The 15,494-nt window shown below is 38.0% G+C and overlaps 1 protein-coding gene across 1 annotated transcript in view; it reads right to left on the bottom strand.

Moving 5' to 3' along the window:
* RNGTT (RNA guanylyltransferase and 5'-phosphatase) overlaps positions 1-15,494 on the bottom strand; it is a 320,988-nt gene that overhangs the window by 199,027 nt on the left and 106,467 nt on the right. Inside the window, exon 10 of the mRNA XM_006155307.3 lies at positions 7,609-7,680. Within this exon, the coding sequence (XP_006155369.1) occupies positions 7,609-7,680 (72 nt within the window). The remainder of the gene's footprint in view (positions 1-7,608; positions 7,681-15,494) is intronic.

Here is a 15,494-nt window from a genome sequence, read left to right as displayed (position 1 = left end):
TGGCTATGTCGCTGGACTCCCATGTGGTCAACCACAGTTCGAGTCCCAGATCCAATGGATTAAACTCACTCTGGGCGCATGTGTATGCATGCCCAAAAGATCCCAAGAGGAGAATGGAGGAGAAGGAATTGCGGCGTGACCATCCCCCCTGGGGGGTGATTTCTCGCTTTCTGTCTCTCTGTTTGTCTCTGTCTTCCTGGCGAGCGCACGCACCCTATAGCAAAAACCTCTCCAAAAAAAAAAAAAATGATTTCACATTTTAGTATAAATTTATCCAAAGATTTTCACATCTGATTTCACATCCAAAGACTTAATATCTGAACACTCAGTACACACTTTTATTATCTATATAAATTAGTAAAATAGCTGTTAAAAAAACTAAAATCCACATAATTCAGGAAAGTAAAGGCAAAAAATATAGAATAAGTCAACGCAGTCACCTCCTGTGTTTTTGTTGGTTAAAGTGCTAACATTTGGCAAGCATTCACAAGTAAAAGGTATTTAGTAAATAAATATACCCTCATTCTAAAAATATAAAAATTTACAAAATAAGACCAAAATCACATTTTTACAAAGAAATAAAGTTGTCTTCTCTACTCCCAAATAAACTTTCCCTTTATTGTCCTTAAGGTAAACATAATTTAAACTATGAAATAGTAAGTGCAGGGGCCAGCTCTTATTATTATTATATATCCCACATGCCAGTAGCATGTTTTATGTCCTGGATGTGGCAGCTTGAAAAACACAGCAGGCTAATGTGCATGCGTGCCCAAAAACCCGAGAGGAGAATAGAGGAGAAGAGATTGTAGTCTGGCCATCCACCCTGGGGGTGATTTTTCTCTTTCTCTCACTCCCGCTCTCTTGTGCTCTCTCTCTCTCTGCCCCTCTCCAGCACACTCACATGCTCTATAGCTAATTAACTAAATTAATAAATAAATAAAATGCTTTAAAAATTATAAGAAATAATTAAGTACATGTACATTTTTGCATGGGTTGAGGTTGGAGATTTGCCAAATCCATATGGTATATATGAGGGATTTATCCAAAAGTTCATGAAAAAAAATGTAGATTATGAAAAAACTATGCATGATTTTAAATTATTTGTACCAAAATAAACTCGTACTTTCATTCCATTTTCCACGAACCATATGTCACTTGTTGGACAATAATCATGCAGATTAGGTAAGCATCGCCTCTTTACTTTGCAATTGGACATTCATCCATGAAGTTTTTGCCCAATTTTTCCCTTTCCTTCCTCTTATCCAATCTGTATCACCCAACATAGCATACACCCAACCTAACATTAACATACTGTAGCAGCACTTGTTTAAGGAATGAACAACACTAGACTAAATGCCTCAGGAATGTCTTTTTCTCAACATTGGAAGGATGACAACGTTGTAACCCAGCATATAAGGATTAAGACAAAGAAAGAAAGTTAGGTATGAAGTAGATCATATTATCTTTATAAAAAAGGCATATAAGTGGGGACCAGCAGTTAGCGTAATGGCTATGTCGCTGGACTCCCATGTAGTCGACCGCGGTTCGCATCCCAGACCTGGTGGCTTAAAATTCACGCCGGGCGCGTGTGCGTGCACGCCCAAGATCCTGAGAGGAGAACAGAGGAGAAGGGATTGCGGTGTGGCCATCCCCCCTGGGGGGGGGATTTCTCGCTTTCTGTCTTTCTGTCTCTCTCTGTCTGTCTGGCGAGCACACGTACCCTATGGCAAAAACCTCTCAAAAAAAAAAAAAAGGCATATAACTGTAAAGGGTACTTGCTGAGGAAATACTAGTGAATAAATAAGCACATCATCCATGTGTGATCTTTTCTACATAACCTATACATGAACCAAGTTGATAAACTTCAAATGCTAGACTTGTTAATTAGGTCCATTAATGAAATCCCAACATCTATAAAATAAAAGTGGAACAAGCAAGCCCTCCTTTTTTCAAGAAAGAAAAGAAGTCTAACAATTGCTAAAAGATATGTAAGTAATCTAGATTCCTACTTAGATGCTTCCCACCTTAAAATATACCTAAATTCACCAAAACAAGAGTAGACTGAAAACAAACTTGGATAAACCATATTTTATCTTCAAATCTACAATGCCTGCTGTAATCCTCTACTTGATAGCTAGGTGTTAAATCAAGAATCAACTAGAGGAAATACTCAGTAACTACTGACTAACTGGTCTCACTGTTTCCAGCTTTTCCCTCACTTGCAAAAACTACCCATTCTGCCACTAGAAGCAAAACCATGAAAGTATAACTATATCATTACGGTAACTAAAACCCTTCAACAATGCCCTATTGCATCAATAACTAAGTTAAAATGCTTGTTCAAGTAGTCTGGTCCCCCGCCCACCAATCCATTCTCATTTTCTCCTATGTCGCACACCTCACCACAAATCAAGTATACTCACAAACCACCTAATGCTCATGCTCTACCAAGACTTGATCCTTTAAAAACTAATTTGTGTTACTTACTCTGCCTGCAATTCACAATGCTTCAGTGACTCAACTATAACCAGAGTAAGCTGGAATAACGTTTCTCTAACTACCACTATATCTCTTACATACATTTCTTGTTAACTTATAATATTATTATAAGTATTTCCTTTTTTTTTTAAAGGGTTTTCCTATAAAGCACATGCACTTGCCAGAGAGAAAGAGAGACAGTATAAAGGAAAGAGAGAAATCACACCCCAATGGATGGCCACGCTGCAATCCCTTCTCCTCCATTCTCCTGAAATTTTGGACACTCACACATGAACACGTGCCTGGCATGATTTTCAGGCTGTCAGGTCTGGGACTCGAACTGCGGTTGGCCAAGTGGGAGTCCAGCACTGTACCACTAAGCCACCTGCTGGCCCCTAAATATTTCCTTTTTTACTTGTTAAAGAGTATATGCATTAGCCATAGTGAGACGAAGAGAGAAAGAAAGGGAGAAAAAGTGAGAAAGCCCCCCCGCCCCCGACCCAAGGAATGGTCATGCTGCAATCCCTTCTCCATTTCTCCATCCTCTCAGGATTTTGGGCACACATACATGCACTCATACTCGGCATGTTTTTCAAGCTGCTGGGTGGGGTCCAGGACTCGAACGTACAGTTGACCATGTAGGATGCAGCCACCTTAACCACTATGCCACAGGCTGGTCCCCATTATACATATTTCTTTGTTTATATTCTCATTCAAAAATAAGTGGCCTATAAATTCGTTTTGATTTTATACCCAATCTAAACATATCATAAATAAATGTTTACAATATGTGCATATTATTTTAATGACTTGTATATATTTACAACTGTACATGTTATAAAACAGAGAAAATGGAACAAATAAACAGATTTGAAAATAAACACAGAACTGTATGTTCTTTCCAAATCTCAATGAACTGATGTGAAAATGGCCTTCTTTTGGAGATCAATGCACTACTATACGAATTCCAGGAAGTCAAGAAATTATGGGAACCAGCAGTTAGCGTAATGGCTATGTCGCTGGACTCCCACGTAGTCGACCGCGGTTGGCGTCCTGGACCCAGTGGCTTAAAACTCACGCCGGGCGCGTGTGCATGTGTGCCCAAGATCCCGAGAGGAGAATGGAGGAAAAGGGATTGCGGCATGACCATCCTCCCTGGGAGGCGATTTCTCACTTTCTGTCTCTATGTCTCTCTCTCTCTGGCGAGCGTACGCGCCCTATGGCAAAAACCTCTCAAAAAAAAAAAAAAAAAGAAATTATGTCTTATTCATTGCTATATACCTACTATATAGAACAATATTTGAAATATAAAAAATAATCAATGAAATTCTTCCCAACAAAATAATAAACTAAAGGACTGAAAGTATAACTGAATTTTTAAAAGTTTTTTCTAGGGGGACCAGCAGATGGCATAATGGTTATGTCACTGGTCTCCCACACAGTCAACCACAGTTCAAGTCTCAGACCCAACGGCTTAAACTCACGCCAGGCATATGTGCATGCATGCCCAAAACCCTGAGAGGAGAATGGAGGAGAAGGGATTGCAGACTGGCATTCCTTCTGGGGATTGATTTATCACTTTCTGTCTTCTCTGTCTCTGACTCTCTGGCGAGCACACACACCCTATATCAAAAATCTCTTTCACAAAAAGTTTTTTTATAATAACAGCCTTGATGTGTAATATAAAATAAAGTGCTTAACAACCATCCATGAAGAGTAAATTGAATAATTAAATATATGATGCTCCACAGCAAATTAAATAATTAAATATATGATGCTTTCAACTATAAATATACCCTAATAAAAGAAATATGACTTCAAATCATGGAATATGGTAAAAGGCACACAATAAATATTTATTGAATTAATGAGTATAGACCACAAGATGAAAAGCATAATCCTCTTTGGAACAAAATGTGGATGAACTTCCTTTATTTTAGGAATTTAAAGACTGGGACTCAAACCAGTCAGCCATGTGGGAGTCCAGCACCCCTAACCACCACGCCACCTGCCAGGCCCTGAAAGAATTTATTAAGACACAAAAACAATCTTTGAGAAGATCTGATAAGATTCATTACATTAAAATCTAAAACTTCTGTGCACCAACGGATAATGATATGGAAAATATATCATTTGCCACATATGTAACGAAGAAAAAAACTAGAATCCAGAAAAGATCATTAATTCTTACATAGTAAATAGAAAAATGATAGACAACTTAGTAGAAAAATTAAAAGAGTATACAAGCTTGCAGTTAAATCACAAAAGAAAATTTCCAGACAAATAAACACATCAAATATGTTCAACTTCCTTAGTAATGGGGGGGAGGGGGAACACAGGCAACCAAAAAAAAAGAAAAGAAGATTACATATACTTGCAATTAAGTCACACATAAAAAGAGTCCAAATAAATAAAATATATGAAATAGATACAATAGCATTAGTAATTAAAGAAAAGCAAATCAAAACAGGGTGAGATACCATTTCATAGACATCAAATTGGCAAATTTTTAAATGTTTGATAAAAAACCAACTGCAGCAAATTAGTATAACTGCTTCTGAGAGGAATTTAGCAATGCAGCTAGTAAAACTGAAGTCGTTAATTTAATCAGAATCTCCATGATACAGTGATGAGGAACTGTATTTTTTCTTTTAGGTTTTTGCCATAGGGTGTATATGCTTGCCTGAGAGCAAAAGCAAGAAGGAAAGTGAGAAATTACCCTTTCCCACCTGCACAGGAGGATGGCCTCACAGCTACTCCATCACCCATGGCGGGGATGGCCTAACTGCAATCCCTCTTTTCTATTCTTGTTATGGCATTTTGGGCATACATGCACATGTGCCAGGCGTGATTTTCAAGCCACTATGTCTGTGACTGAAACCACGATCAGTCATGTGGGAGTCCAACACCTTAACTACTATGCCACCTGCTGGCTCAAGGATTATACTTTCTTTTTTCTTTTTAAAGAATTATTTTTTATTTAACTTTATTTTATTTTAATTTAACAAAACAGGGACAGAGAGAGAGAGAGAAAGCAAGAAAGCAAGCCACCAAGTCTGGGACTTGAACCATGGTCGGCCATGTGGGAGTCCAGTGCCTTTAACCACCACTCTACCTGTAAGCCCTCGGGACTATACTTTCTAAAAACATTTTCTGGGTGATTAAATCCCAATAATGAGAACCACCGTCCAGAGAAACCGTCCCGTATGTGAACAAGAAAAAACATATAAAGCTGTTCAATACATCAATCTAAAATAGAAAAAAGATTGAAACCCAAATGTCCATCAAAAGAAAAAATTTTCTAGATTTATTCAATTTAATAATCAGCAGTAATTGGGACGAGCAGTTGGCGTAATGGTTATGTCGCTGACATCCCATGTAGTTGACTGCAGTTTGAGTCCCGGACCCGGTGGCTTAAACTCACGCCGGGCGCGTGTGCATGAGTGCCCAAGATCCCGAGAGGAGAATGAAGAAGGGATCACAGCATGGCCATCCTCCCCTGGGGGGTGATTTCTCGCTTTCTGTCTCTCTGTCTCTCTCTGTCTTCCTGACAAGCGCATGTGCCCTATAGCAAAAACCTCTTAAAAAAAAAAATAATAATAATCAGCAGTAATTAAAGTGGATGATAAATTAACACAGATAAATTTCAACAAAATAATATGGAGCAAATGTAGGGTTTACAGTACAGTACAGTGACATTTATGTAATTCTAGAAGCCTTGCAAAAGAACTCCACATATTTTATCAATATACACATAGAAGTATTTAAAACATGAGAATAGTCAGCCTCAAATTCAGGATAGAGACTGCTTTTAGGCAAGAGAATCTAAAATAGGATTGGAGAAGTATACACAAAAAGTTTCTATACCATTTGCAATAAATTATTTCTTATTAAAAAGAAAGTAGAGCAAAAATAATAAGCTTCACCAAATCTAGGTGATCAATACATGAGTATTCCTTATTGTCTATACTTTCAATTATGCTGAAAATGTTCACATTTTTTAAAGTATCAGAAGGCTTTTAGCTAAGACAGAGCTCCCAGGCTAAGTAAACCCACACCGAACGCATGTGAAAGCAAAGCTCAATCTCAAGAAAGGAAGAAGAAAGCACTTCCCCATTCACAAACAAAGCCACCCCCACCCCTTCTGTCTAGTTATAGGCCAACGAATGTTATTCCAAGATCTGTGATAAGCTTAAGCCAAATCTGGAAAGAAGTACTTTTGAGGAATACAGTAATAACAAACAGAATAAAATAAAAATTTGATGTTCTCTAGCCATGAGGGTCTTATATTTGAAACTACATGCTTGGAATACAGCAATTCAACCAAAAAAATGGTATATACATATTGAAAATTTCCAGAAGAAAATGCCTTTAAGTAAGATGGATTAATACAATTCTGAATCTTAACACTACAATTTATGACTTCTAGTCAGTTTGTCTTTTTTGTTGTTGTCATTATTCTTTTATATTTTTTAATTGTCAAAAATAAAACCTGCAGGCTTATTTTTTCAAATTGAGTCCAGGACAATTAAAACCAAGAAATAGGGACCAACAGTAGGTATAATGGCTATGTCGCTGGTCTCCCATTTAGTTGACCACGGTTTGACTCCGGGACCCAGTGGCTTAAATTCATGCCAGGCACATGTGCATGCATGCCCAAGATCCTGAGAGGAGAATGGAGAAGGGATTGCAGTATGGCCGGCACCCCCCCACACCCCGAGAGATTTCTCGCTTTCTGTCTTTCTGTCTCTGTCTTTCTGGTGAGAGCAAGTGCCCAATAGCAAAAACCTCTCCAAAACAAAAACAAAAAAAAAAAGAAAGAAAGAAAGAAATATCCATTTTCTAAAATGCTGTCTTATTTTATCAGCTTTAAATTGTTTTTTACTCACTTGAAGTTAAAGAAACCTGAACACAAAGAAATATGCAAAATATTAGGCAGATATTAGAAAGAAAGATATAAAAATATTAACAGAAAGATATATAGTGAGTAACCCTGAGTGACAAATTTTCTTTCCCACTGTGTCTGAGGCAGTAATATCTGCTTTTAATTTGTTAAAAATATACCTGCTATTTCAGTGGTAACTTTTATATTATAACTTATAAATTAAATAAATTATAAAAAGTACTTACATTGAACTTAATTATGTCGTATATCAAATATCTAGGGACAGCCTGTCCATTTACTCTGTCAATAATCATTTCCTTGAAAGAGAAAAGAAAATAAGTTTCTTCATGCTTTAATTGTAATTAATTTGAACACATGTACAGAAAGCACATAAATCATCGCTATGCAAAGTCACAAAATTTTACAGAGAACATACTTAAACTAAAATCAAATCAATAAACTGTCAGACACCAAAAGCCCCATCATGTGTTTTTCTTCTACACTGAAATAATACCATATGACAATATCTCATCATATTTTTAAATACCTGAGCTACTATGCTATATTTTATGTTTTAGATACTTTGGAGGAATTAGTAAAGAGACAATTTCTAAACTCTCAAAATCAGTATCCTTATAATTTTTTAAACTATTTCTTTCAATTATGTCATATGTAAATATTTTAATCATAAATCTTTAACAATAAATAGGGCCCTTATTGCAGTTTTAATTCCCATGTTACTATGTAGTCTTTCTCGGTTTCAGGACACTTAACAGGTAACAGAAAAAGATGACCAGATCATTGCATATCTAACACAGCCATTAAAAAATTCAAAATAAGGCCTGGAGGTGGCATAGAGATTAGGCAGCTGGATAACCCGTGTCCTACTGCAGGTTTGTTTCCTGGTCTCAGCAGCTGGAACAAGCGTGTACTTGTGTGTGTTCAAAACCCCAAGAGAAGAGCACCGTGATAAGGGCTGCAGCATGGTCATTCCCCTAGGGGGTTAATTTCTTACTTTGTCTCTCTCTCTCTCTCTCTCTCTCTCTCTCTCTTTCACTGTGTGTGTGTGTGTGTGTGTGTGTGTATTTCTCTCTCTGGCGAGTGCACACACCCTGGAACAAATTAAAAAATAATAATAATAATAAAAACCAGGGCCAGCAGGTGGAATAGTGCTTACAGCACTAGACTCCCACATGGCCCGCTGAGGTTCACATCCCAGACCAAGTCACTTGAAAATCATGCCAGGCACAAATGTGTGCATGCACCAAATCCCAACAGGAAAGAGAGAAAGTGAGAAAGCAAGGCACCAGGTCGGGGACTAAAACAGCAGTGGCCATATGAAGGGCCAGCGCCTTAACTGTCATGCCACCTGCTCACCATGAAATTTTAATTCTTAATTAAGTTTGTTTTATTAGGGAAGGGATTTTTTATATAGGAGACATGCACTCACCAGAGAGAAAAGAGCAAGATGGAGAGAGAGAAAGTGAGAAATCACCCCCACAAGGGGATGCCATATCACAATCCTATCTCTTCCATTCTCCTCTCAGGAAGCAAATCCTGCCACATGCTGTACAACATAGATGAACCCTGAGAACATTATGCTAAGTGAAATAAGCCAGTCACAAAAAAAAGAAAAGAAAAGAAAAGGAAACCACTGGTATGATTCCACTTACATGAGGTAGCCAAGTAGTAAAATTCTCAAAAACAGAAAGTAGAGTAATGGATGCCAGGGAATGGAAGAGGAAGGAAATGAGGAATTCTTTAATGACTGTAGAGTTACTCACTTTTGCAAGATGAAAAAGTTCTGGAGATCAACTACAGGGTAATGATAATATTCTTAACATCACTGATTTGTCGTCTTAAAAATAGTTAAGATGGTACATTTTATGTTACCATGAAAAATTTAGACCTAGCCATAGTGGTACGAGCCCCAGAGCACTAGTGATACAAGCTTCCAAGGCCAGGGTGGCATGCATGGAAGGCTTGTTGGGTTCAGTTCTAGGACCTACCAAAACAGGCTGGGTCCCATAGCACTTGCCTATAATCCTGACTAACTGGGAGCCAGAAGCAGAAGGATGGCAACATGGTGAGACACTGTCAAAATACCTATCTTGAGCTAACTTGGTGGCCCAGCAATAAGCTCTGCTCAAGCAATGCTGAATCCATGCAGATGACGGATCAGTTTCCCATCCCAAGATCCTAGCTGTCCAAGAAGGCTGGAGGATCACAGTGTGAAACCTTGTTGAGGGTACGTGTCTTTATCTTTCTTTGTCTGTCATACTCATGAAAGGAATAAATTACTATAAATAAATAAATAAATAAACAAAAAAATTTCCCATCTGCAAAAAACAGATTTGTTTGATGTACTGAACTGCAGTGCTGGAAATCATATGGCCAAGGACAGATCTGGATCTCCAGGCTGGCCTAGTAACAAACTGGGTGCACATGTACACACATGCAAAAGACTCCAAGGAGCCTGAGAGTGAGAGAAAGGGGAATCAATGATGCGACGAACCCTGATGAAGGGTCTTTTCTCCATTTCTCTTTCTCTACCTCATACACACATATGCTCCCCCTATCATGAGTGAAAAATGAATGAATAAAAATAATTACCATGCATGTAAATATGACCCATAAAGGGGAGAAAAATCAACTGAAAGCAGCCCATAACTAACAGAAATATTTAAAGTTAGCAGGTAAAAATACGAAGACAGTTTAGTCTATTTTTATATATATTGGGTTGTCAGAAAAATCATGTCACATTTTTGTGTATGAAAACAGAAAAATATATCATGACTTTTACAACATTCTAATAGTTTAAAAGTGAAAAAGTTGATGAGGACAGCAGATGGAGTGGTAGTTAAGGCATTTGGACTCCCACATGGCCAATAATGGTTTGCTTCTCAGACCTAGAGGCTTGCTTTCTCACTTTCCCTCTCTCTCTCTCTCTCTCTCTCTCTGTCTCTCTGGTAAATTAAAAAAGAAGAAATAAAATTAAATAAGAATTCTTAAAAAAAAAAAAGAAAGAAAGGTTGAGGGACCACCATTTAGCATAATAACCATATTGCTGAACTCCCATGTGGTTGAACGCGGTTCAAGTCCTGGGCCCAGGGGCTTAAACTCACACCAGGCACGTGTGCATGCGTGCCCAAGATCCTGAGAGGAGAATGGAGGAGAAGGGATTCTGGCGTGGCCATCCCTGCTGGGGGGGGTGATTTCTCACTTTCTATCTCTCTGTCTCTGTCTGTCGGGCGAGTGCACGCGCCCTATAGCAAAAACTTCTCAAAAAAAGAAACTTATCTAAAATAAAAAATGATAGGAAAATATCTTTAGATAAATCTATTTTATTTCTTCATTAATTTTTTAAATTTGCTATTGGGTATGTGCCCTCACCAGAGAGCAAAAGAGAGAGGCAGAGAGAGAAGAGAGAGAGGGACAATAAAAAAGCGAGCCTCCAGGTCTGGGACACAAACCACGGTGAGCCATGTGGGAGTCCATCAACCCACCTGCTGGCCCCAAGATTTTTTTTTAATAAAAAGAGCTTTGTAATTATATCACTGAAGTAGGGAGAAGTAGAAATAATGGCAAAATCTTTTCCACTTTTGATAAAAAATGTAAACTCACAGAAGTTCTATAAACCCTAAGCACAAAAATCCTAAAGAAAATTACCAAGTTTATAATCTTCAAGAACTTATCAGAGGGACCAGCAGTTAGTGTAATGGCTATGTCACTGGACTCCCAGTCAACTGCGGTTCAAGTCCTAGACCTGGTGGCTTAAACTCACACCGGGCGCATGTGCATGCGTGCCCAAGATCCCGAGAGGAAAATGAAGGAGAAGGGATTACGGCATGGCCATGCCCCCTGGGGAGTGATTTCCCGCTTTCTGTCTCTCTGTCTCTCTCTGTCTTTCTGGCGAGTACACGTGCCTTATAGCAAAAAAAAAAACCTCTCCAAAAAAAGAAGAAAAAAAAAAAAAAGAACTTATTCTATAGCATTTGTGATTGAATGTTTCTATGGAAAAATCTGATGCTTGAAGTCTGTCAGTACAGTCCCCATCAAAAAATTATTTTTCCACAAGCACTGTTCTTATTACAGAGTCCTAACCACTTGAGCAGCAGGAGGAGGGAAAGAAGTTCCTTTTACAATCCAGAGGACTCCATATGTCGGTTTGTTGTTACCAAACACAAAGGCAAGTAGCATCATGTATTTGGTAAACTAATCACAGTAAACTAGTTTCTCTCTGTTTTACTCCAAACATGGTAAATTTGGACTACCTACAGTGATACAATACTTCATGATGCTGAAGCCACATGGGAAGATCTGGGTTTGCACCCCCAAGGTCTCTTATACATACTGGGTATGCACATCCATGCCCATGATCCCAGCTAGTCTGGCTGAGGTGGGGGATCTCAGAATAAAGACCCTATTGAGGGTATCTGTCTCTATCACTGTCTTTCATTCTATCTCTTATTCTCTTTCTCTCTTTCAGGAAAGGGATAAACATTTTTTAAAAAATAGTTTCATGGTACATGGATTATATCTCAATTTTTAAAAATAAAACTAAATTTTACGCAGGCCCTGGAGCCTGGTGATTAAGGGCGCCATACCTCACATGGCTGACCAAGAGGTTCCAATCCCAGTCTTGGCCGCTTAAAACACACCTGGTATGTGTGTATGCATTCCCGTAATCCCAATAGAACAAAGAAATGGAGAAAGGATTGCACTGTGACCACACCCCACTGCAGAGGTGCTTTTTCCCTTCCTCTCTGTCTCACTGTCTTTCTCTATGGTGAGGACACACCCTCTCTGGCAATTTGAAAGAAAAAGACAATTTTTCCAAGATTTTGCTATTACCTTTAATTATTAACTGCTAATTTTTTCTTAGCCTCAATATTAAACTCATTAAACTTCATTTGTTTCAAATGAATTAATGTCATATTGCTAAACTTTTTTCCACATGTTATGGGTCAAGAAACATAATTTAGCAGAGCAAAACAAAAGCTTCAATGCTCATATCTGACAAGCAGACAATTAGGTGGTTTGAGTTATTCTTGGATTTGGAATTTTACAAAAACATTTTGCAAATGAAAATGTAAAGAAACAGGAAACTACAGAGAACTATTTTAATTAACTAAGGGGAAAAACAGATATGGCAACTATAATTCTGGCCCAAGTAAATTGACATCATGAGTCACACTGCTATTTTGGAGTCCTACAAGAATGTATTATGCTGCTCTCAGTTATCCAAGTTTGGGGTGAAAATAAATAGTATTGTGAAGTTAAGTCTTCAGACGATTAAATATTCAATTTTTAAACATTATTTCCTACCTGAAATGCCCTCAGTTCATGTCCAACAATCTTTTTCTATAGAAATTTTTCCATTTCCAATGCGAGCTCATACATAAAACATCTTCAGTTCCTGACTATTGAGTAGATGTGCTTTTTCTCTCCTATAAACTACCACAGGACTTATTTTAACCTCTCTCCAGGTTATTCTCTCATTTTAACACCTCTTCAATCACTAACAATCCTCCTCTACCCTACCCCTTAATTAAAATGCCTCAAAGGTGAGCCCTTTTCCTTAGCCTTCTAAGCAAGTCTACACTCTTGGCTTAGCAACTTGAACATGATAGAAACTCACAAATATTAGCTCAATTAAAACTATAATGAACTGGCAAATTGCCCCTTAAAAGAGTCTTTCTTTTCCTTTTATTAATTATAATGCTTAAAGAAAACTGTTCCTTAAATAAGATGAAGATAACAAAAATTAAAATGTACTGCTGGGGACCAGCAGTTAGCATAATGGCTGTGTCACTGGACTCCCATGTAGTCAACTGCAGTTCGTGTCAATTAAAATGTACCTGCTGGGGACCAGCAGTTAGCATAATGGCTGTGTCACTGGACTCCCACGTAGTCAACTGCACTTCACGTCCCAGACCCAGTGGCTTAAACTCACACCAGGCGCGTGTGCGTGTGTGCCTAAGATCCCAAGAGGAGAATGGAGGAGAAGAGATTGGAGCGTGGCCATCCCCCTGGGGGGTGATTTCTCCCTTTCTGTCTCTCTGTCTCTCTCAGTCTGTCTGGCGAGCACATGCGCCCTATAGCAAAAATCTCTCCAAAAAAAAAAAAGTACCTGCTATCCCCATTAACCAACTACCAGAGCTACTGCAAATAACTACAACATTTATTAACTGAACAATTGAGAAGTGACAGTCACATCAACTACGATGAGAATGGTATACCCCAGAAGTGTTCAGTAAAACATGCTTCCAAATTTTTTTGTGGCCCTACCAACCACAACAGTGTATATGGACAGAAAGAGAGGTATCTATATACTACAGATACACACATGTTTACCTATTTGTGTATATGTCATTTTTTTATTAGAACATAGTATTTTATTACACACACTGTGACAGGAATAAAAACTTACTAGCAGTCCCACAGAGTATACAATACAGACAACCGTTGTGTTACCTACAATATAACTACTCTTTTCTCAGTTTCTGTTTGCCATTCAGTATTCAGTTAACCATACTAACTCCTTTCCTCCTTTCTAGGCTTTGGTATGTGTGTATGCATTCACTGTCATCCTCTCTACCTGGTTTTCTCATATCACTCTTCATGACCCATCTGGTACTTTCCTTGATCTCATTTACAATGCCGTTCTTCATACAACCTCAGCCACTCATTCTCTCCAGGCAACATTCTAAACTTTTTCATCACCCAAAACTATACTTCAAAAGTAACTAACTCAAGTCAGTCTCCAATCTTCTGGTTTGCATGCTTCAATATCTACCTACTAAAAAAAATAAAACACATAGGATGGAGGAAAGAAGCATCCAAGTCCCTTAGAAAGTGGTATTCTCTCTTTAAAAAAAAAAAAATTTCTGCATGCGATTTATCATTAGGCTAATTCTATCTCTTGAGAGTTAAGGGGAATATTCACACAAGGCACTGGCTATCACACTAAAACACATCAATACAAACCAGCAAATTCCATCTACATTAAGACAGAAGCCATTCTCATTCTATATATTAGCCAGATATAAACTAAAATGGCTCATAAGAAAAGGTATAGGACCAGCAGATGGTGTAATGGTTACGTCGCCGGACTCACACATAGTCGACAGCAGTGTGAGTCCTGCACCCAGTGGCTTAAAGCTCATGCCAGGCACATGTGTGTACATACACAAAGTTCTAAGAGGAGAATGGAGGAGAAGGGATTGTGATATGGTCATCCCCCCTGAGGGGTGACATCTCACTTTCCGTCTGCCTCTTTCTGTCTCTCTGGCGAGAGCATGTGCCCTATAGTAAAAAATCTCTCTCAAAAAAAGAAAAGGTTCAATATTGGATAAAGCAAAGAATTTCAAAGAACCCATGCATTATCCTTGCAGAAGGGAGACCTGAAGTTGCAGAGAGTTGTTAGATAGAAAGACAGACAGAAAGACTATCTTTTTCCTGCAAAGGAAGACAGTGAAGATGACAGACAGACAGATGGACAGGTATAAAGAGATATTCTTTTGCCTGCAAGATACTGTCCATGATTGATTGATAGACAGACAAAGATAGAATACCTTTTTCCTGCAAAGAAAGGCAGTGAAAGTGTAGCAGAACAAGAATGAGTTAAATACAGTAAGCAAGAAGATGAACAGTCCAGACATAAGGCTAACAGAATTACTCTGTACTGAAAAAATAAGCCTATTATTATGTAGATTAGTATATACTGTATAGCATACTATTCTAGCCTAACTTATCCATCAAGTAACCTGTTCACCCAAAAGCTGAAGAGTAAAATCTAAGTGGCAAACCTCAGAACAGCTAGAGATTAGAAGACATTAAAGTATATGCTAAAGCTATAGCATATATAAATCAATCTAAAACTAGCACTGGAAGACTGAAACATTAATGGAAAAAGAAAAGAAATCAAGAAAAAAATAATGATAAGAGAATCTAGTATATAGTAAAAATGATATTTCCAATCAAAAATGAGAAATGCATTAGCTGAATGGTGTGAAGGTAACAGTCTAGACATTCAAAATTAATTAAAACACACCCCATCTTGCTCCTTTTATCAAAATATATTTCTAGTGGATCAAATATTAACATACATAATTAAACCATCAAAGTA

The sequence above is a fragment of the Tupaia chinensis genome, unplaced genomic scaffold, assembly GCF_000334495.1.
Source record: "Tupaia chinensis unplaced genomic scaffold, TupChi_1.0 Scaffold000444_1, whole genome shotgun sequence".
NCBI classification, from domain to species: domain Eukaryota; kingdom Metazoa; phylum Chordata; class Mammalia; order Scandentia; family Tupaiidae; genus Tupaia; species Tupaia belangeri.
Note: the sequence above shows the minus strand (reverse complement) of the source record. Positions and strands in the feature narration are given on the sequence as shown.